Raw genomic sequence first — 21924 nt, 5'->3', positions numbered from 1 at the left:
ATGTGGGCACATAGTGCATGATGTCCAAGCACATATATCATTCCAAAGCTGGCATTGGGATGGCACTACCAGTAGGTGAACTTAGGCGGTTGCCTAAGGCAGCCAATGGTTAAGGGGCGCCTCAAACACAACATGAGTGACATAATATCATCCAGTGTTTTTAATTCCCCCGCGGTGCCCCCACACAGAGCCCCGCGCCACTGACATGAGGAGAAGCAGCAGCTTCTTACCCGTGAAGCTGCCAGTTGGCGCTCCTCCATGTCAGTGTTATGCTAGGAGTGTGGCGCTTGGCTATGATGTCACAGATAAGCGCCACACTCCCAGTCTGAGAAGCAGAGGATCCCGGCCCCACCTCCTGTCTGCTAATGTAAGAGGCAAAGGGGGTGAAGCTTCAATCCCTGATGGGGGTGGCACTGCTTACTTATACTGGCTCTGTCTGGCGTGTTGTTATCACCACCCATGAGAGGCTCTTTTGTAGATTTGTAGGTGTGATTATTCTACTGGATGTCTGCGTTTAACCCTTCTAGTAACTGGTTGTCTACCCCCTGCCCTGACCCTTTGCTTTCATTCTGGTTTGTACTTTACTACCTGTCTGTTCTGCCTCTGCTCTGACCTTTGGTTTGCAATTCTGTATCTGCCAGGTACTGACCTTAGCTTTGTACCTTACTATTACCAGTATGATATGGTCTTGTCATTCTGCTGCTGGAACCCTATCTCCTGATTAGTGAACAACTGTCCACAAGTGCTGTGTATAGGTGAGCACATCAAGCTGCAGTGGGGTTGTTCTCCTTGGAACAGGACTTTTCACCTCTTTATCTGTTTGTTAATTCCCAGGCTTATTATATTACTATGTGCATTTCCAGTTGCTAAGAGTGGAGGGTTCTGGTGCTATATAAATAAAATTTAAAAATAAAGTTAATAATAATCTCCCTCCTTGTGTAGCAAATTCGGAATCACTTGGGAGCCTCACCTGTTACCTGAAGCTAGGAGCTGGATTGTACCACAGCTCACCCACCGGAGGGTGCTCTGTCCGAACCTCTTATCACTTTATTTTACTTCTCCACTTGAATCTGATTTACGATATGGACCTATATGAGTCATTAAGGAGAGCAAAGCATAAAAAAGGGGTAACTCTGCACCTGGGCAAAACCATGTTGCTATGGAAGGGGAGGTACATTTAAAATGTGGGAACAGATTTATCGTTGGGGTAGGGCGTGTCCTAGATCAACTTTAAATTTCAGTGTAATAACAAAGCTATCAAGTATTTGTGTGCTAGATGAAAAAACAGCCAGTATTTAACTTATATACAAAACAATAAACTAATTTGCACCCCTTGCATTGTAACATGGTTTGTCCCAGATAACATTTATTCCTTTTTTTGCCTTACATTCCTTAATGACTCAGGCCCTATGGGCTTATAACAGCACTCTTATACTACCAGTGACAATAACTCAGAAAACACCCTACAGGGCCAGAGTCATTTAAGCATGTATCTGGCGATTGTGAGCATATTGTATGCAAAATCACTCTGTGCATGCCCAGAATTGGGCGATGTGGCCGTGAAAGCAGCCCTGTCCGCTGGGTATGCGGGTGCAAAGGACACTTCCTATAGCCCATGATTTCATGGAGTGAGCGGGGCGGTAAGGGGCATTTGACTGTAGTCAATGTACAGTAGGTGAGTGCCAAGCTGGAGCACACGCAGCCACGTCCGAATTAAGCTCTGGGAATCTCAGAGTTACTTGTTTTTCTGCCGTATCTCTTGCTCCAGCTACAGGGCTAGTCTAAGTCCTGAGTCCAGGGCCAGACTGGCCATCTGGCATTTGCCAGAAGGGCCGATGGCTGTGTGGGCCGGTCCGGTACCCTGCGCTGCGATCATGTGAGTATTTGTATACTCACATGATCGCAGTGCCGCAGCCCCCCGCCCTCACTCAAGCTTTTTTTTTTAAAGCCTGTTCTTTTTTATATTTGCAAAGAGGGGGGCGGGTGGCTCCGGCGCCGCGATCATGTGAGTATACAAATACTCACATGATCGCGGCGCCAGCGTCCTCCTCCCCCCCCCTTTGTTTGCACTGAATGTCGGGCGTGACGTCATCACGTCACGCCCGTCATTCAGTGAGGAGCGGCGCCTGGAAGAAAGAAGAAAGGAGAGAAGAGAGAAGAAATACAGAGGTGAGTAAAAAAAAGACTAGAAGCGAAGAGAGACACATGGGGATGAAGAAGGGGATAAAAGGCACAGGGGAATGAAAAAGTGGGAATAAAAGGCACAGGGGAATGAAAAAGTGGGAATAAAAGGCACAGGGGAATGAAAAAGGGGGGAGAAAAGGCACAGGGGAATGAAAAAGGTGTAATAAAAGGCACATGGGAATGAAAAAGGGGGAATAAAAGGCACAGGGGAATGAAAAAGGGGAGAAAAGGCACAGGGGAATGAAAAAAGGGGGAGAAAAGGCACGGGGAATGAAAAAAGGGGGGAAAAGGAACAGGGGAATGAAAAAGGGGATAAAAGGCACAGGGGAATGAAAATGGGGCATAAAAGGCACAGGGGGATGAAAAAGGGGAAGATAAAAGGCACAGGAGGAGGAGGAGGGGCAGAATGTGATGAAGAGGGTAAAAGTAGTATGGAGGGCACAGTGCGATCATAAGGGGGCACAGTGTGGTGGTGATGAAGGGGCACAGTAATGTGTCAGTGTAGTGTGTGTGAGGTAGATGGTGGCTAATTAATGGGTGCTATTTTGTTTTTGGGGTAATGGTGGGGCAATGTAATAGTGGGGACTATTAACTTAAGATGGGGTGCTTTGGGGGCTATTGAATGTGGGGGTGAGTTTGGGGAGAATGAGGTCTATTTATTAAATGTGACTATGAATTTAATGGCAGTGATGGTTGCAGGAAATGGGTATATTTATGAAATGTAAATACTATTAATTTATAGCTAGGATTGTTTGCAGGGAGGGAAATAGTTTTTTTTATTAAATGTGAATACTATTATTTTGATGTTGGGGCTGTAGTGAGGCCTAATTTTAAAACGTGGCTGCTATATTGATTTAACAGCGTTGCTGCTTGGAGTTTTTTAAATTTCATGTACCCATTTTTTTTCCAAAAAGGGCCCCCAATATTCCAGGATCCAGACAAGCAGCAACTGAAGTCAGGTAGAAGAGAGCAGGACAGTCTGCCAACTGTCCTGAATTTGGTGGGTGACTGTCCCGCTTAGTCTGGATTTGGTCTGACTGCAAGGACAGTTGGGAGGTGTGTCCTGCTTCACATTGTACTGCTTGTGAAGGCAGAAATGTGTGCACCTAACAGTAGTGCTCACAGTATTGCCTGTGTATTTGTTGAAAATGTGTCTAGTAACCATATTACATATAGGAGCCCCCCTGTCTTAAGTGCCCTGCGCCCCCCGAGCCTTAATCCAGCTCTGGTTAGCAGGAGGAATCTGATAGTTGCTCCCAGTCCCCGGACAGGACACAGCCTGCAGAGCAAGCCGAGGATCTCTAAGTCTCATGAGATTTATTAATCTTGTGAGACTCAGAGCTTCCCTGCTCACTCTACAGGAAGTTCCCATCCTGATGGATGTCAGAAGCATAGATAAGTACAGTGGACTAGGGCGTTGTAATGTGTTTCTGGGGTGGGGGGTGGCGTGTTGTGGGGGGGGAGGGCCTGATAAATGTAATGTTTTATTCTAATGTATATATCAATGCCCCATGTCGACCACGCCTCCAACATAATATGGCCACGCCCTTGGCGCCGCTGCGCAGCGTCACCAACAGAGGTGGGCCTGTATGCTTCAAATGCCAGGGCTGATTTTTAGTCCCAGTCCGGCCCTGCCTCAGTCCTAGTTATGTCAGTCACGTATGCATGCTATGTGTCTGCAATAAGGAGCGACTGTAAATATTTCTGTTATGTACAGTAGACATTAAGGACAGTCTAATAAAGGTTTCTCCAAGGGAAAAAAATATATATATATTTTTTTAATATCTATGTATAATCATAAAGGACTATATTATTGACAGGTAACATTGATTGCTTTTTTTTTTCTGCTTTGAGATTTTATATTCCACATAGGTATTGTACATATCCTACAGCGACTGGTCTAGTACAGCAGAGTAAACCTACACCCGTAGTCTTCACCACACTTATCTTTACATCCGTTCCTTGTTGACTTCAAGAGTATGCAGAGCTGATTTATGATTGGTTTATAACAAACGCATATATATTCCTTAATGACTCGCGCTTCGTTTTTCAGAGCTGCTGTTTCTGCGGAAAATCACTTACCAAAGATAACGACTTTGCTGAAGATTTCTTTCACATTCTTTGTATTCACATTGCTACAGTGTTACCTGCATTTTCCTTCAACATAATAAGACTGACTCTGTCTTAAAGACACAGCTGTCCCCCGAGGGACATTCCCGGGGGGATTTTGATATAAAAGTAAAGACAGATTGATAAATAGGCCCCAAGTTTCCTCCTTCATCTATCTATATGGATCATGTGACCTGTTTGTGTCCTGTGTTGTATATCCTTGCACTGTGCAACCCTTTTGCTTGTAGCAGATTTACTTTGTGTCTCCCTCTAGAGATGTCAGCTTTATAAATATACCATATTGCTCCTGGTGAAGCTTTATCCGTGATCTCCAGCATCACTACATCTCTTTCTTCCTCTATTGCTTCTCCCCATAGATCCTTCCGTATCATATCTCTGCTTTCCTCTACCAGATTTTTTTTCAAGTCTTTGAAAATAATGACTTTCAAGGCTCCCACCCGGTCTATGGGATTGGATGGTATCTATAATCCCCTTCAACCTTTGTGAACGTTCTTGTGACTTAAACTGTGGCTGACACACATGTCCAGAGCAATTGTGAAATCTCATACGTGGGGTCCCTATAGATCTATTTATTTATGGTGGAAAATGTCGGCATGCTGAAATGTAAAACAATGCATAATTAATCGCGTTTGCTCTGGGGCCATAAAGAGACACTAGTAGACCCTTGAACTCAATCACATCTGAAAAGGGCTGTCTTGAAACAGTTACATCTGGCAATGATTATTCCACCTGGAGCAAAACAAACGACACACAAATGCGAAGTATAGGCCATAACCGAGGACTTTATTATGATATTATGTTCCACAATTTACATTAAAATTGCCATGGGCTGCAACAAATGTAACAAGGTAATGGACTGTTTTAAACTGCAATTCATGGAACACAACGGCATGTGTAGTATATTAAATTATTTTTAGATATTAACTGTTGGAAGGATAGTGTTGTAAAATGTTGCTTTCAGAGTACTGTGAAAATGGAATGCGCTGAGTTTTAGACACTATCAGTGGTTCCTTAAATATCTGTGCTGATGACGGAGCGCACAGGGGTGTTTGATTTTTTTAAAAAAAGACACAGAGCTCCTTGTTGAGTATCAAGAGTTTTGAGTATCGAAAACATTTTCCATTGCTCACAACTAAAGGTGAAGTAAGACCATGTTTGGCATTAACGTTTATCAAAGGCTGTGTATTGCTGAGCTACATAATGTACATTTAATATCTGGAGTAATAATAATACCTAATTAAGTATGTCTACCACAGCCTCTCATTCCTCTGTAGCAGGCTGCCCTGTTAGGAGGGAAGTGCTTCTCTAACAGAGCAGACACAGGGGGACTGATGCTTGACAGACTTGCTTTGCAGGAATGGACTGTGTGATTTGGTAGGTTCATACATAGGGGCAGGGCTAATTATGTCACCTAAATTGAAATGACTGCAGATTGGTCTGTGTGAGTTTTCATCAGCACACTGTCCTATAGATGGGAGAAACCTCTACAGACTATATTAGAGTGCCCAGGTAATACCTTTAAGCAAAACTGCAGGGTACTGCCAGGATACAACAAGTGTAACCTAATTGCACATTAAATATACATTTAATGTGGCTATTGTAATGAAATTTACACCAGGGGGTAAATGTATTAATCTCCGGGTTCTTCAACACCCGCGAGTTCGGCGTCTTGGGCGTTTAAATTTAAAGCGGCGCTGCCTTGTAAAGGGAAACTTCCCTTTACAAGGCAGCAGCGCTTTAAATTTAAACGCCAAAGACGCCGAACTCGCAGGTGTTGAAGAACCCGGAGATTAATACATTTACCCCCAAATGTTAGCAACAATCCTTGCAATCCACACATGCAAAGAAATCAAATGATAGATGTCCATAATTTAAGTTTTGTGTAATAAAGTGAAATGACACAGGGAAAAAGTATTGAACACATGAAGAAAGGGAATTGCACAAAGGCATGGAAAGCCAAGACACCAACTGAAATCTATCAGTAATTAGAAAGTAATCCTGCCAGCTGGTTCAGCCACAACTGATGGCCTATATAAAGGTGTCTCATTACGAAGGTGTCGCACAAGAAACATCTCGTGATGGGTAAAAGCAAAGAACTCTCTCAAGACCTTCGCTACCTTATTGTTGTAAAACATACTGATGGCATTGGTTACAGAAGGATCTCTAAACTGCTGAATGTTCCATTGAGCACTGTTGGGGCCATAATCCGGAAGTGGAAAGAACAATATTTCACCATAAACTGGCCACAACCAGGTGCACCTCGCAAGATTTCTGACAGAGGAGTGAAAAGAAATTATCAGAGAAGTTGTCCAAGATCCAAGGACCACTTGTGGAGAGCTTCAGAAAGACCTGGAATTAGCAGGTACAATTGTTTCAAAGAAAGCAATAAGTAATGCACTCAACCGCCACGGCCTGTATGCACACTCGCCACGCAAGACTCCTTTGCTGAAGAAAAATCATGTTGAAGCTTGTTTAAAGTTTGCTTTAAATGAGCTCAACATTTCGACAAGTCTGTGAAATACTGGGAGAATATAGTATGGTCAGATGAGAACAAAATTGAACTCTTTGGATGCCATAATACACACCATGTTTGGAGGAGAAATGGTACAGCACATCACCCCAAAAACACCATACAAACAGTGAAGTTTGGAGGTGGGAACATCATGGTGGGGGGCTGTTTTTCTGCACACGGTACTGGCATACTGCATATAATTGAAGGAAGGATGAATGGAAAAATGTACCAAGACATTCTTGATAAAAATCTGCTGCCATCTACCAGGATGCTGAAGATGAATCGAGTGTCGGCATTTCAGCAAGACAATGATCCCAAACACACAGCCAATGAAACTCTCAATTGGTTTCAGAGAAAGAAAATAAAGCTGCTAGAATGGCCCAGCCAATCCCCTGACCCGAATCCAATTGAAAATCTATGGAAAGAACTAAAGATCAGAGTTCATAGAAGAAGCCCACACAACCTTCAAGATTTGAAGACTTTTTACGTTGAAGAATGGGGCAAAATCACTCCTGAGCAATATATGCGACTAGTTTCTCCATATAGGGGACGTCTTGAAGGTGTCATTACCAACAAAGGCGTTTGTACAAAGTATTAAATAAATTTCAGGAAGCGTGTTCAATACTTTTTCCCTTTGTCATTTCACATCATTACACAAAACTTAAATTATGGACATCTATGGTTTGATATTTTTTTTGCATGTGTGTATTGCAAGGGTTGTTGTTGACATTTGGTGTAAATTTCATTACAGTAGCCACATTAATACATTGTGCTTTGGAACGATAATAGTTCATTGTTGCAGTGCACATACTAATGTGATATCAGGCTGAATTGTTGATAATTATATGATTGGCTCGATGATCGGCTGAAAAGCCTGCAGTGTGTACCCAAGTGTGTACCCAACCTAAGTAGAGATGTTTTCAGCCATCTGAAGTAGAGGAAGAAGCAGTCATTTGCAGGGATGGACTGTGTGATTTGGTAGGTTCATACATAGCGGCAGGGCTAATTATGTCACCTAAATTGAAATGACTGCAGATTGGTCTGTGTGAGTTTTCATCAGCACACTGTCCTATAGATGGGAGAAACCTCTATAGACTATATTAGAGTGCCCAGGTAATACCTTTAAGCAATACTGCAGGGTACTGCCAGGATACAACAAGTGTAGGTAAGTAGGTTGTGGTGAGAGAGTTGGAAGGAACAGTTTCTAAGGTCAAATATGTTTATACGTTTTAAAAAAGAGGTTGTTTAGTGTGGCGTAAAAGATGAGTGACTGTGGGAGCTGTCAAGTGGAAAGATAAGGGAGAAGATCTTGGAGGCGACATTGGAGGTAGGATTTTTATTTGTTGTGATGTTAAAGTTGCCACAAATGAGGGTAGATACACAGGGCCTGATCAGCCAATAGGCTGACCAGGCTGCAGCCTGGGGCGCTGGAGCCAGGGGGGCGCAGCGTCACCGAGATGTTTTGGGTTTTTTTTCCCTAAATGTGGCAAGCGGAGTCATCGGGTCCACCCCTGGTCTAAAGGAGCGGTCCCGACTGTCACTATCACATGACAGGCAGTCTTGGCAGCGATCGCTGCTAGCTGCCTGTCGGTGTGGCCGCGGGCGCTTCTTACTCTGGTCACGTGAGATCAGGACTTCCACATCTCACGTGACCACCAGAGTAAGAAGCGCCCGCGGCCACACCGACAGGCAGCTAGCAGCAATCGCTGCCAGACTGCCTGTCATACACAGCGCTGAAGAGAGGACTCCACAGCAGGTAAGTCCGTTCTAATGTCTCGGGGGGAGGGGCGGCAGATGGGCAGTTGAGGTAGCTAAAGGGGGCAGGTGAGGTGGCCGAAGGGGGCAGGTGAGCAGGCTGAAGGGGGCAGGTGAGGTGGCTGGAGGGGGGGTGGGGGCGCTACGGCTGAAATAGCCTAGGGCAGCCGGAACCCTTAATTGGGCCCTGTAGATACATCACAAGAACAGAAAACGTGGGAGCCAAACAGAAATATGGTCTAGAAATTTGGAGCTCTGGAACCAGGTTTTCTGTAAATTGAAGAGTAACGGCTCTCACTGTAGAGTGTTAATTACTAGAGCACAGGGGGTATATTTACAAAACTGCAGGTTTTAAAAAGTGGAGATGTTGATAATAGCAACCAATCAGAGTCTAGCTTTCATTTATTTATTGCATTCTGCAAAATGACAGCTATAATCTGATTGGTTGCTATAGGCAACAACTCCATTTTTTTCAAACCCGCAGTTTAGTAAATTTACTCCCAGGAGTAACCAAAACCTGCTGCATGCGCTGCCTGATCTGTACAAGCTCTATTAGAAGTGGAGACTTACATGGGCTAAAGCACAAAGCGCCCTTGGGACACTAGCCTTAGGATATGTATTTTTTCCACCAGAAGGCATGATAACTTAGTTTTCATTGAATAAAGTAAAATCTGTTATTTGTCACATAGATTAGATTTATCATGTTTTAGAATTTTGTGAAAACTAGATGGTTGATAATTATATCCTGATATATATATAGTTTAATGTTATTTTAAAGGTGATGGAACTACTACTAATATTTATAGCAATTGGCCAGGGGACTTGGCAGCAGGATATGATATAACAAAGACTAACATAATAGGATAGTAACGAGCATGTGACGCTGACTTCCTACCCTAGGGTGTTTCGTTGGTCAGGTAAGTTCTGCTGCTAGAAAGTCCCCCAGTCAATCGCAACAAATGTTGACATAAGAGACTATAAAATTGAGAACTGCAAGACATAACGAATAAAGAGGAGAGTGGGCAGCACGGTGGCTAAGTGGTTAGCACTTCTGCTTTACAGCACTGGGGTCATCATCATCATCATCATCATCATCATTTATTTATATAGCGCCACTAATTCCGCAGCACTGTACAGAGAATTCATTCACATCAGTCCCTGCCTCAGTGCTGTGAGGCAGAAGTGCTAACCACTAGGCCACTGTGCTGCCCTGTGGGTCATGAGTTCAATTCCCGACCATGGCCTTATATGTGAGGAGTTTGTATGTTCTCCCTGTGTTTGCGTGGGTTTCTTCCGGGTGCTCCAGTTTCCTCCCACACTTCAAAAAACCTACAAGTAGGTTAATTGGCTGCTATCAAATTGACCATAGTCTGTGTGTCTGTCTGTGTGTGTGTGTATGTTAGGGAATTTAGAATGTAAGCCCCAATGGGGCAGGGACTGATGTGAGTGAGTTCTGTCTACAGCGCTGCGGAATCAGTGGCGCTATATAAAATGGTGTTGATGATGAGAGTAACAGACAAAAGTTTGTTTTCTACATTTTTTAATGTCATTATATTTCAAGTGTGTTGAACTGATCAGATTATTTATTTTATAAATATTCATTTGTATGACTTGATACATTGAAAGCAATGTTACATTTATCATCCTGATACTTTTGCAAAAGTTAATAAACAAGTCAACAAAATATGTAAATAAATGAAATGTTTACACTTCCAGCGATGATTATCAACTAATTCTGTGGTGCTGTACAAAGCAAGCAGTGCAGTTTGTTCAGATGTTGAAAATTAATAGAAAGCAGGAAAATAAAATATATTTACTCAAGAAATTCATTCGGCATATGCCAGCTTGGATCCTGTGCATGGTATAAAATGCTCCGCGCTCCGCACTAGAATTCATTAATCCTTTGATGGGAGACATGTGCACCCAGGGCCTTTTGAGGTGTAGAATTTTCGACAGTCTCTCTTTCAGAAACGAGACGCCATCAAAGTGCAAGAGTAAAATATTAAACAGTGCGGCTGATATGGGATAATTCCCTTGATGTCCTGATTGCCAGTGGATTCCTGGCCGCGACTTTTTTTTTTTTTAACCTGAGAATTTGAATTAAACATGTTTGCAAACAGTATCGCTTTATTGTAGATGAGCCGTTTGGTATGGATACAATACTATGTGCTTGATTTTTAATTGACTTCTGTAATATATACTGTGTGTCTGGAGGGAGCTTTGCTCCCTGCACAATGTATAGATCTCAGCAGACAAGGTTTTCTGAACAAGTCAACAGAAATAGACATACACAGTATTATATATAAGAAAGGAACAAAAACGGCAGCAAATTAAAAATTTAGGATCAGTCAATATCTACTTTGTTTGCAGTCTTTTTACTTTACTGTTAGCAGATACTGCAAAAAAAAAGCAACTTCAACAAACCTAAAAAGTACAAACAAACCCTCAATGGAGATCTGGATACCCAAGTTTATAACCTGTCTCTGCAAATGATAGTGCCTGCAGATGAAAAATATATATTTTTCATTATGGTTACAGGCAGTGCCAGAACAGCGCATCACCCGACCCCATAAAAAAAGTTTGGTTAGTGACCCGGTGGTGCCGCTGTATCCTCTCGTCCCCCTGCTTTGGTCTGGAAAGAGCAGACAGGTGGTCTTTGCTCTGCTCTTTTCATAGCAAAATGGTTGGATGACGTGCTAGCTGTAGGGTGCCTGGGATTTTTTCAGGGGTCTCGGAAGGGGGAGATCCAGCATTGTCAGGACCCCATAACGGCTACACCCTGGGCACCCATGATAGTATCGCCACTGGTTACAGGATGTAAAGCATAGTTGTCTGCTTTCCTGGAATGTCCGGGAGACTCCGGATGTCTGGGAGTTCTCACGGACTCCCGGGAGAGCAGGGTAACCTCCTGAATCCTGTCAGTTCCTTAGTGACTTGAGCAGGGGGGAGGCCTTAGTGACGTGATTCTCATCCTGGCCCACACCCAAATATCGAGTCACTGAGATCTCACCTACCAGAGGGGGGAATCTCAAAAGTAGGCAAGTATGATGTAAAGCCGCTATATAATACATATCAGGAACTATGTTGTCAGAGTACTATCCACAGACCCAGATTTGGGCTTTAGAACAATTGAGCAACCTTTATCCACGTGTGAAGGAGTTGCCTGTAGGTGATGGGAAAACGGTATCACATATAATGGAGGTAGTACTGGGTGATCATAATTCTATTACACCTAGGAAGTATTTATTGTGCCATTTAGAAGAGGGGGTGCGATTAGTGACTAAATTCAAGCCCCACTGAGGAAAGGATACAAGAGCCTGGGTAATGTAACCTTTGCCCTCTCAGTAGTCCCAGTATAATGTTATGGATTAACTGACCGCTTCCTTGCGCCAGTCTCAGGGAATAACAGCTCACCGCTTCGCGCATGGGCAGTGATACTGACAGCCCAGACTTCAGTTCCACTTAGTAAAATGGGAGGTGATATATCATCATCATCATTTATTTATATAGCGCCACTGATTCCGCAGAGCTGTACAGAGAACTCATTCACATCAGTCCCTGCTCCATTGGAGCTTACAGTCTAAATTCCTTAACATTAACACTAGGGTCAATTTTGATAGCAGCCAATTAACCTACCAGTATGTTTTTGGAGTGTGGGAGGAAACCCACGCAAACACAGGGAGAACATACAAACTCCACACAGATAAGGCCATGGTCGGGAATTGAACTCATTACCCCAGCGCTGTGAGGCAAAAGTGCTAACCACTGAGCCACCGTGCTGCCCTATATATATATATATATATATATATATATATATATATATATAGGGCTTTTCACCCTTTAATACGCAGACCCCAAATGTCTACTTCACCGATGGCTTTCCTCACAGACAAAACATAAACATGCTCAAGAAATAGATATATTACCATCTATACTCTCTTACAGGCTCCTTCAAAATTAGACATTAAGGAGAGCAAAGCATAAAAAAGGAGTAACTTTACACCTGGGCAAAACCATGTTGCATTGGCGGGGAGGTAAATTTAAAATGTGTGGACAGATTTATAGTTGGGGTAGGGCATGTCCTACATCAACTTTAAATTTCAGTGTAAAAATAAATCAAGTATTTGTGTTCTAGATGAAAAAACAGCCAGTTTTTAACTTATGTGCAAAATAATAAATTAATTTGCACCCCTTGCATTGTAACATGGTTTGTCCCGGAAAACATATAATTCATTTTTTTGCCGACTCAGGCTGAGAGTTCAGATTTATTACCTCTCCCTTTAATTGTTTAACAATGTTATTAATATGTAAGGCTAAGCACAGGGGGGACAGTTACCTGTTTTGTATTCTCAGCCAACAACCAGGCTCCTCTCCCTCTCTGCCATGATTTTTCTACCACAATGTGTCCATAAATTATAAAATATAATTTGTTCACATATGGAAGTTTATTATTAATTTTATAGACATGGTTATTAAAGCAGTATTAAAGTTGGACTGTAATATACCGTCCCTGCCGCGCAATAATTACTTTTTGTGTGCGCTTTGATGCTTTGCTTTTGGCGATATTTATGTGGAAAATAAATATGCATTTTTGTTTTTGCTTTTTTTTTACCTTTTTATGTTCTTGGGCAACTTTCATTTTATGACTGAGAGATTGTCTTATTGTTGCATTGGTGATCTAATCTTTTATTCATTATGCAGCATTAATTACACATTGCTTTGCTTTATTCCAAGCCCAGTATGGCTTTTTCTTCTTGACTTGATAAATTGGCTTAAAGTACAGGAAACTGAAGATTGTGGAATACATTTCACTAGGCTGGGTATTAAAGTAATTACTTTCTGCTGTGCCTTATTATTGAGACTACCGGTGATTGTTCACTGTGAAGGATGAATGTGTGGTGTTTTTTATGCCTTAAATATTCCTCATTTGAAGTCTCAGAACAACATTCACTTATTTCAAACCATCAGAAAGCGATTTGGAGCGCAAAGTGGCGGTGTCATCTCACAGAAATTTCTCTGTGAAATGAATACAAAATGGGCTGCGTTGTGTAATGACGATAGTTTATAATGTAATCGGTATTATTAAGAAAATATGTTTTACTAATACAAATAAAGCTGTTTCTCATTAGGACACTGGACATGGTGTGGAGAACTTTTTTTGTCAATAGGAAACTAAGAAAATTTGGGTTTGGGATTTTTTTATTTTTATTTTAGAAAAGGTGGAGATCAATTATGACTTCTCTGTCATCTATCTGTCAGACAACAGAAACAATGTGTTTCTGAGTTTTAAGCAGACAATTTCAGGCAGAAGTCCTATTTCATGTATAAAAAGTAATTTATAGTAAGTTGTTTTGCCAAGCATGTTGATTTTATTTAGACAAATAGTTTTTGAGTGGAATTACCCTTTAAGCATGGTTAACTAATTGTGCACTTGAAAAAGTCATGTATAAAAGTCATGTAAATTTAAAACGAAGAAAAATACCACATGAATTAAACATATCTTCTTTCTTCCCCATAGTATTGTTTAATATAAAACTGTTGAACAAGGAGCAAATTATCCATACTAAAGTATTTTAAGTACAGAAGGTCAAAGGGATTCGGATAGGCTGCACCAGATCTGTTCATCTCACAAAGACAGGCCACAATTATCAAATATATGCATATTATAGTATCAGCATTGTGTTTTCCTTCCATAAACTGATTCCAATAGTTTGAACACCAATAATCTGATATCTAGTCTATCTCCCCCATACTCTTATTCTTCAGTAATTCTGGGTCCCTGTCTAAAATTCAGAATGATTGTAGAGCTGAAACTTCTTACTGTTTACTAAATTTCTAATTCTTTTTTAAGAGCTAAATATAAACTGCAATTTCTTGGTGCATGACTGGAATTGTTAAAAAACATTGTTTTGTGTGTTTGCAGGTCTGTGGCGGGTGTAGACACGGATCCGGGGCTGGTGCACATGGAGACACAAGATTTGGACGGAGGTGCAGTAACTTATTTTACCTATTAGTGAATAATGAAAACCAAGAGAGCTTGTTATCTTTTATTAATAAAGCGCCACAAGGCTTCCACAGCACCGTACATAGGGGGTTAGAACACATAAGATTACATAAGTATATGAAGATAAGAACAATGGGTGCTTTTTACAGAACAAATTGTATGACATACAAAACAATTTGGCGTAAGACAAAACAGGGACAGAGAAGAGGATGGAGAGTGAGCAGACATGAGACATTGAGCGCAGACATGACACATAGGGTAGAGGACTCTGCCTGTGAGTGCCTACATTCTAAAGGGAGGGGGTATTGTGAGACAATAAGAGGAAATGGGAACAATAGAAAAAATTGGGGGTTCACTATGGAGCAGAGGTCTGCAAGATACAGAGGCCATGATGTAGAGAGGCCTAGATGGGGCCATGATGGTGCAGGGGCCTAGGTAGTCCTGGAGGATCCAGATGGAGCAAAGGCCTATTTGGGAAACGTCCAGGATGGTGTAGAGGCCATGATTGTGTCTGGTCCTTGGTAGGACCAGACACCATCATAACCTCTGCATCATCCTGGTAGACCGGATGGTAGCAAGAGAGATATGAGAAGGGAGATATGACAAGAGAGTTATGACAAGGGAGTTATGAGAAGGGGGTTATGACAAGGGAGTTATGACAAGGGGTTTATGGCAAGGGAAATATGACAAGGGAGTTATGGCAAGGGAGATATAACAAGGGAGATATGACAAGGGGGTTATGACAAGGGAGTTATGACAAGAGGGTTATGGCAAGGGAGATATGACAAGGGAGTTATGGCAAGGGAGTTATGAAAAGGGGGTTATGACAAGGGGTTATGACAAGGGGGTTATGACAAGGGAGATATGACAAGGGAGTTATGACAAGGGGGTTATGGCAAGGGAGTTATGGCAAGGTAGTTATGACAAGGGAGATATGACAAGGGGGTTATGGCAAGGGAGTTATGGCAAGGGAGTTATGGCAAGGGAGATATGACAAGGGAGATATGACAAGGGAGTTATGACAAGGGGGTTATGGCAAGAGAGATATGACAAGGGAGTTATGACAAGGGAGTTATGACAAGGGGGTTATGGCAAGAGAGATATGACAAGGGAGTTATGACAAGGGAGTTATGACAAGGGAGTTATGACAAGGGAGTTATGGCAAGGGAGTTATGGCAAGGGGGTTATGACAAGGGGGTTATGACAAGGGGGTTATGACAAGGGAGTTATGACAAGGGAGTTATGACAAGGGAGTTATGGCAAGGGAGATATGACAAGGGGGTTATGGCAAGGGAGTTATGGCAAGGGAATTATGACAAGGGGGTTATGACAAGGGGGTTATGACAAGGGGGTTATGACAAGGAGGTTATGACAAAGGGGTTATGACAAGGGAGATATGACAAGGGGGTTATGGCAAGAGAGATATGAGAAGGGAGATATGACAAGGGAGATATGACAAGGGAGTTATGACAAGGGAGTTATGACAAGGGGGTTATGACAAGGGGGTTATGGCAAGGGAGTTATGGCAAGGGAGTTATGGCAAGGGAGTTATGACAAGGGGGTTATGACAAGGGGGTTATGACAAGAGAGTTATGACAAGGGAGTTATGACAAGGGAATTATGACAAGGGTGATATGATGAGGGAGTTATGACGAGGGAGTTATGGCAAGGGAGATATGGCGAGGGAGATATGGCGAGGGATTTATGGCGAGGGAGTTATGGCGAGGGAGATATGACGAGGGAGTTATGATGAGGGAGATATGACGAGGAAGATATGACAAGGGAGTTATGACAAGGGAGTTATGACAAGGAAGTTATGACAAGGGAGTTATGACAAGGGAGATATGACGAGGGAGTTATGACGAGGGAGATATGACAAGGGAGTTATGACAAGGGAGTTATGACAAGGAAGTTATGACAAGGGAGATATGACGAGGAAGATATGACAAGGGAGTTATGACAAGGGAGTTATGACAAGGGAGTTATGACAAGGGAGTTATGACAAGGGAGATATGACAAGGGAGATATGACAAGGGAGTTATGACAAGGGGGTTATGACAAGGGAGTTATGGCAATGTAATCAAAGTGGTAAAACAGCAGCAAGGCAATATTTTGGCACAGAAATGTTATGGTAGGGCAGCATAATGCCAGAGGCAATACAGTACAATAATGGTTTGAGTTAAGAGCAGTAAATACAAAGGCAATGATAAAATAGTGAGAAGGGGAATTAGAAGCAGGAGAATAGGGAAGAGAGGGTAGGCACAGAGCAGGAGCTGAACAGCTGGATGGTGAAAGCGAAGCAGAGAAACTAAGAGAGAAAGCAAATATATAATTACCAAGTTACAATGTCTAGGAACATGAAATAAGAGGTGTAGTGGCAGGTGAAGCGCGTTACTGATAGGCATCAGAGGTTCTTCCAAATTACGTTAATGGTGGCATTTACACTTTTATGGTAAAATGAGTGTAGGAAACCCCAGCATGTCTCTCCTTAGAGTGACTGCTAAGATATAGTTGGGGTAAATACAAACCAGCTACAGCTGTGCTAATTGGTCAGCTGATTAAAAGAACAAAAACAAAACCACTGATCTTAATCAGGCTAGATGAGGACCAGGCCAGATTGGGGTCAAACTATGCTTCATTGATCAGCAGCCTAACATAGGTTACATCAATATACTGTAGAATAAATTCCTAATACATACTTTTTTTTTTAACTTAAAGTATTTATTAGGTTTGTAAATTTTGAAAGACGGGAACAAAAACAAAGAAGGGTATATAAAAAAAGAAAGGTTAGGGAAGGGTGTTAAGGTATGGGGAAGGGAAGGAGGGGGTACATAGTGGGGGAGGAACACATTAGATCATACAAATTGCATACATTCCTGAAAACATTGCGGTACCACTATAGATGAATAGTTACTCTTGCTCACTTCACTACCGTCTTGAAGGATTATGTATGTTTAGTACTTTCTGGAAACACTACAATATTGATTACAGAAAGTCAGCAGCAGAAACCTGATATATACTTTTGATAAACACAGTTGCATAGCTGAGAAGTTCAAATTACAATGAGGGGAGGTTCAGATTAGCAGAGGATGAGAGTAGTAGCAGTTGATGTACATACCTGGGACAGAGCCGTAACTTAAAATTCTAATGCCTGGGGCGAGATAGTCAAATATTGGAAAGATTCAACTCAGATTTCTTATCTCTCGGTCTGTCTTCTTGTCACTCATAAACCTCATCTCTCTCCCTCAGAAGTCTAGAACTTTCCTCTCCCCACTGCCTTCTGGGAGTTCACAGTTATTACCAAAGTTAGTGGACTTGTTGCTATGCCCCACACGTCTCCTTCCTGCACATCCTCCTGGTCCTTTTAGTTCAACTGTCAACTGTCATTCCCACTGTGTCTTCCTCAGCCTCTAGTAACCACTTGTAGCCCTGCATTTTAAAAGCATTTATGTACTTCCTCTGTGCTGTTTAACAGGGTTTTGGGGCACCACACATTGACAAATTAAGTTGTATTTCAGATATTTCATTTGTTACTCAAGGTATATGAAGAAATATATCTAAAGCATATTTCTAGAGCAACTTATCTATAGAAATGTGCCCTCCATTATGGGAAAAAAGGGAACTTATGGTAAATTTGCCTACACCAGATAAGATGTGGCAAGGTCTACTTGGATTTAAGCGTGTATCTGGGGTGATATTGAGGGGTCCTATTAAGTGGAGTGATATTATTGGTTGAAAGTCTTAAATGATGCATTTAACTATGTATTATGTTGTGGTTTTAGGCTAGAAGAGGCTTGTAATGTTACCATGTGACACCATTGTCAAGGTTGAATTGAATGGTCTGTATTGCGCGTACATAGTAAACTGAGTCCTTGATTTTATCCGACAAGATTTCCATAACAGGTGCGCTTCTACGTTGGCATATCCTGAGAGACAAAGCTGGGTGTGAAGTGCGTTGAGATGACCCTTCTGGCACACCAGTTCAATCCCAAAGCATTTTGCTGTGCTCATTGGGTGTTCTCTTCGAAAACATCCTGTGTTAAGTTAAGGCCGATGTCCTATTTAAAGACAGGGTTTTTGATAGCACAATGAGGCCGTGTAATCTAATTGTAGATAACCTTACGCATTTCAACTGTTGCTGTCTGAGCTCCATGTGAGATGCGATTGGGGCTGCTGTAACATGGATTCCATCAGTATTAAGACTCTGAGCTTTGGTTGTGACATTTGATCACATCTGTATTGTGTCCACTTTCACATATACGTCTAGCTTCCAGTTACAGGTGTGCCCATCCAACCAGAAAAGTCCACCACACAAGCGCCAAGTTCTGCAGGTTTTTGTGCGTTAATGATGATGTACGAGGTGCTCTCAAAGAGCTAGAAATAGCCGTAGACGCAGTTCGAAGGGAAATTGATTGGGCATCCTTGTGACAGGACATGTGTTTTCCACCATTAAGCACGTATATTTTATGTTATTACTCTTTGCCATGGTATAAACGAGTTATTGGATAATAAAGATACAAGATCCATTCTCTCTCTCTGCTGAGATTCACTTAATGTTTCCACATTTCACATAGCAAACAGTTTGCCGGCAATCTAATATATTCACATCCTTAAACAATAAACCCTCCGAGTCTTTAAATAATGCTGCTATTTTAGTCCTTGCTTTGTGACTAAGAATATAATTCCACAGATGTCGGATTTAACAATTGTTTGCTAATGATACCTTCTGTTAAATCAGATCAATGTGCACAATGTGCCAAAACAGTGAGATGACATCAATGTGCAGGTAAACGAATAGGGGAAGCCCGTCGATGTGTATTGTCTGATATTGCAAAGAGAAAATGGAAAAGTATGTTAAAGAAACTGGTTATTGTTCTTTTACTGGATGATTGTAGACTACAAAATTCACAACATACGAAATATAGAATTGTCCATGAAGATTTCTTTTAGCGAAACATATCTATAAATACATAAACATACAGAAGTATCTACAATATTTTCATTATTGTATTTTATAGGACGCTAAGATATTACACATAACTATAAAGTCTCTGAATCCGTTCCTGCCCCAGTGGAGATTACAATCTCATTTACATTATATATCATGTAATATATTTGTATGTAGTTCAATATTTTGTTTTGTTGCTTTGTAGTTTGCACACTCTAGTTTGGTACTTGACTCTCCAATGCTCCGATAGTTTAGTGTAGTACATATAGAGGCTTTTACTTTGCCAGCAGTTGCTGTACGGTGGATGTCTGGTAGATAAACAATGATATAATGCAGATGGAATAAGCATTGCTCAGTGCAGAGGGACAAGATACAGTCTATGAGCGTTCATTTACATTGTATGATACACTAGGTGGCACCAGGGTCGGCGTTCTTCAAGCAATATCACAGATAAGCATGGTTGCAAATGGTAACCATATTACTCCATTGGACCTAGACACAGGAAATGTTTCAGAGAACTGGACTAGATGGAAGGAACAGCTACAGCTGGTATTTGCAGGCTTTGAAATACCATAGACTCATGAATTTTGAGGAGTGCTCCTGGCTTCCTTGGAGAGTAGCACACCCTCCCGGATCCTGCCTCTCCTTCTTGTAAAGAGGGTGGGTCAGAGCCTTGATGACATGATTCGCCTCATCAGGCCTTGCTGTGTCGGTCCTAAAGATGCAACTCGCAATGTAATGGCCCCGCCCCACTGCACAATGAATCCTCACGCCTACCTTATATTTACTTGTATATTGAAGGTCCAAAAAGCACGCAAGTATGCTTGATGCAGCCAAATAAGTCTATAGGCAGACTGCATTATTACATGCACATGGAGTGATATATGCTGATCATGGTGTAATAGCGGAGAGCTTACTGCAGCAGGCAAAGAAGAAACAGATTAATAGACAAAGACTTATTGCAATACCAGCAAAAATCTTCTGAGTGCAAATTGTTTTGGGAAAGGCATCAAACCTCAGCTAAAACTGATGGCACAGAACGGCACGTTCAAAGACACCAATAATAGGATTAAGGATCGTATTAAAGAGTATTAACCACAAGACGTTGCAAGAAAAATTACTCCTAAGAGAAAATATTGACCTAAAGTAGACATTGAAAATCGGCAGAAGCTTTAAAGCATCAAAAGCCAACATAAGAGTACTGTGGAATACAAAAGTATACACTGTTGTATGGCGAAAGTAGAGAACCTCACGGACTGGAGACAAAGGTAGAGGCACAAGGTGCAAAGCACATACCAGAAATTGTGTACATTAATATTACTTTCTGCTTTTTCCCAAGCTACTGCTTGCTTGACCTTGATTTTGTTGGAGTATAACAACAGCTACAGGCTAAGTATTACTTGACTGACTACACTTGAGGAACTGTAGGCGGTGTTGTATCTTAAGTTGTCACAGTGCAGTCTTTGTATTGTGATAATGTACTTTCTTCAATGTTTTCTAGTTAAGTCTCCATGTTGTGAGTTGACTCCTGTAGTGGTCACATTAAAGTTTTCCGGCTTCTTGATGCTTGAACATAGAAGCATATTCCGCAACATATTTAGACTTAGGTTGTAACCATAAGAGGACATAATGGATTTATTTTATTGAAGATAATTATATTTACATTATCACACCCAATGTAAATATGCGTTTACTATGGGCTGGGTGATCTTGGGCATCTAGGTTGATGGTGGAACTCTATCAAAGATAGCCTCTTCTGGGGTAATTTTGAAGTCAAGGGATTTTGTGAAGCAATGGGTCTAACACCCATGTAATCAAGAACACGATCAAGTTTGTGCAGCCAGGTAGCTCATGAAGCACAAATAAATACTGCTCTGCAAAAGATGCTATTTTGCCACACAAATTATTGTGCTGAGAAAGCCAAGTGCAGTCACAGGATGTCACAACAGGAAACAAACACTTCCGTGAATTGCTTTTGTTTTGCAAATGAACCCCTTCAAATTTCTGAACGGGACGGGATTACAAATCGGTACTGCGTATCACAGTCCTATTAAAAGAAAAGGTCTTCTTGCATCCGTGTTTGTAAAATCGTTCATATCATGCAAATATTTGCAAGAAAGTCAATTAAATATTTTAAGAAGGGAAAAAAATTGCTCTTTCTACAGAGAAAGAAAATATTAAAAGACCGTAATGTTAAATACACAGTCAAATAAACTAATGTTGATATTTTAGTAGCATCTAGCACTAAGACCTGTAGAAAAGAAAAATACCCATCCGGGTATAACAGTGGAATTTAAAAAAGAGCTATTTGTATGAGGTGATCCTCATATATAGGTTCGTTCTGCTTTCAGTGAAAATTATATGTGAGTTTTGACATAAAAGTGGAGAAAA

General features: G+C 41.5%; 1 protein-coding gene across 2 annotated transcripts in view; it reads left to right on the top strand.

Moving 5' to 3' along the window:
* The window catches only part of SORCS2 (sortilin related VPS10 domain containing receptor 2), a 761685-nt gene that overhangs the window by 588948 nt on the left and 150813 nt on the right, over positions 1–21924 (top strand). For both annotated transcript variants that reach the window (XM_075194428.1, XM_075194425.1), the window contains exon 6: positions 14505–14569. In XM_075194428.1, the coding sequence (XP_075050529.1) occupies positions 14505–14569 (65 nt within the window). The remainder of the gene's footprint in view (positions 1–14504; positions 14570–21924) is intronic.

The sequence above is a fragment of the Mixophyes fleayi genome, chromosome 1 (assembly GCF_038048845.1).
Source record: "Mixophyes fleayi isolate aMixFle1 chromosome 1, aMixFle1.hap1, whole genome shotgun sequence".
Classification (NCBI taxonomy): Eukaryota; Metazoa; Chordata; class Amphibia; order Anura; family Limnodynastidae; genus Mixophyes; species Mixophyes fleayi.
This window is presented reverse-complemented; position numbering and strand designations above follow the sequence as displayed.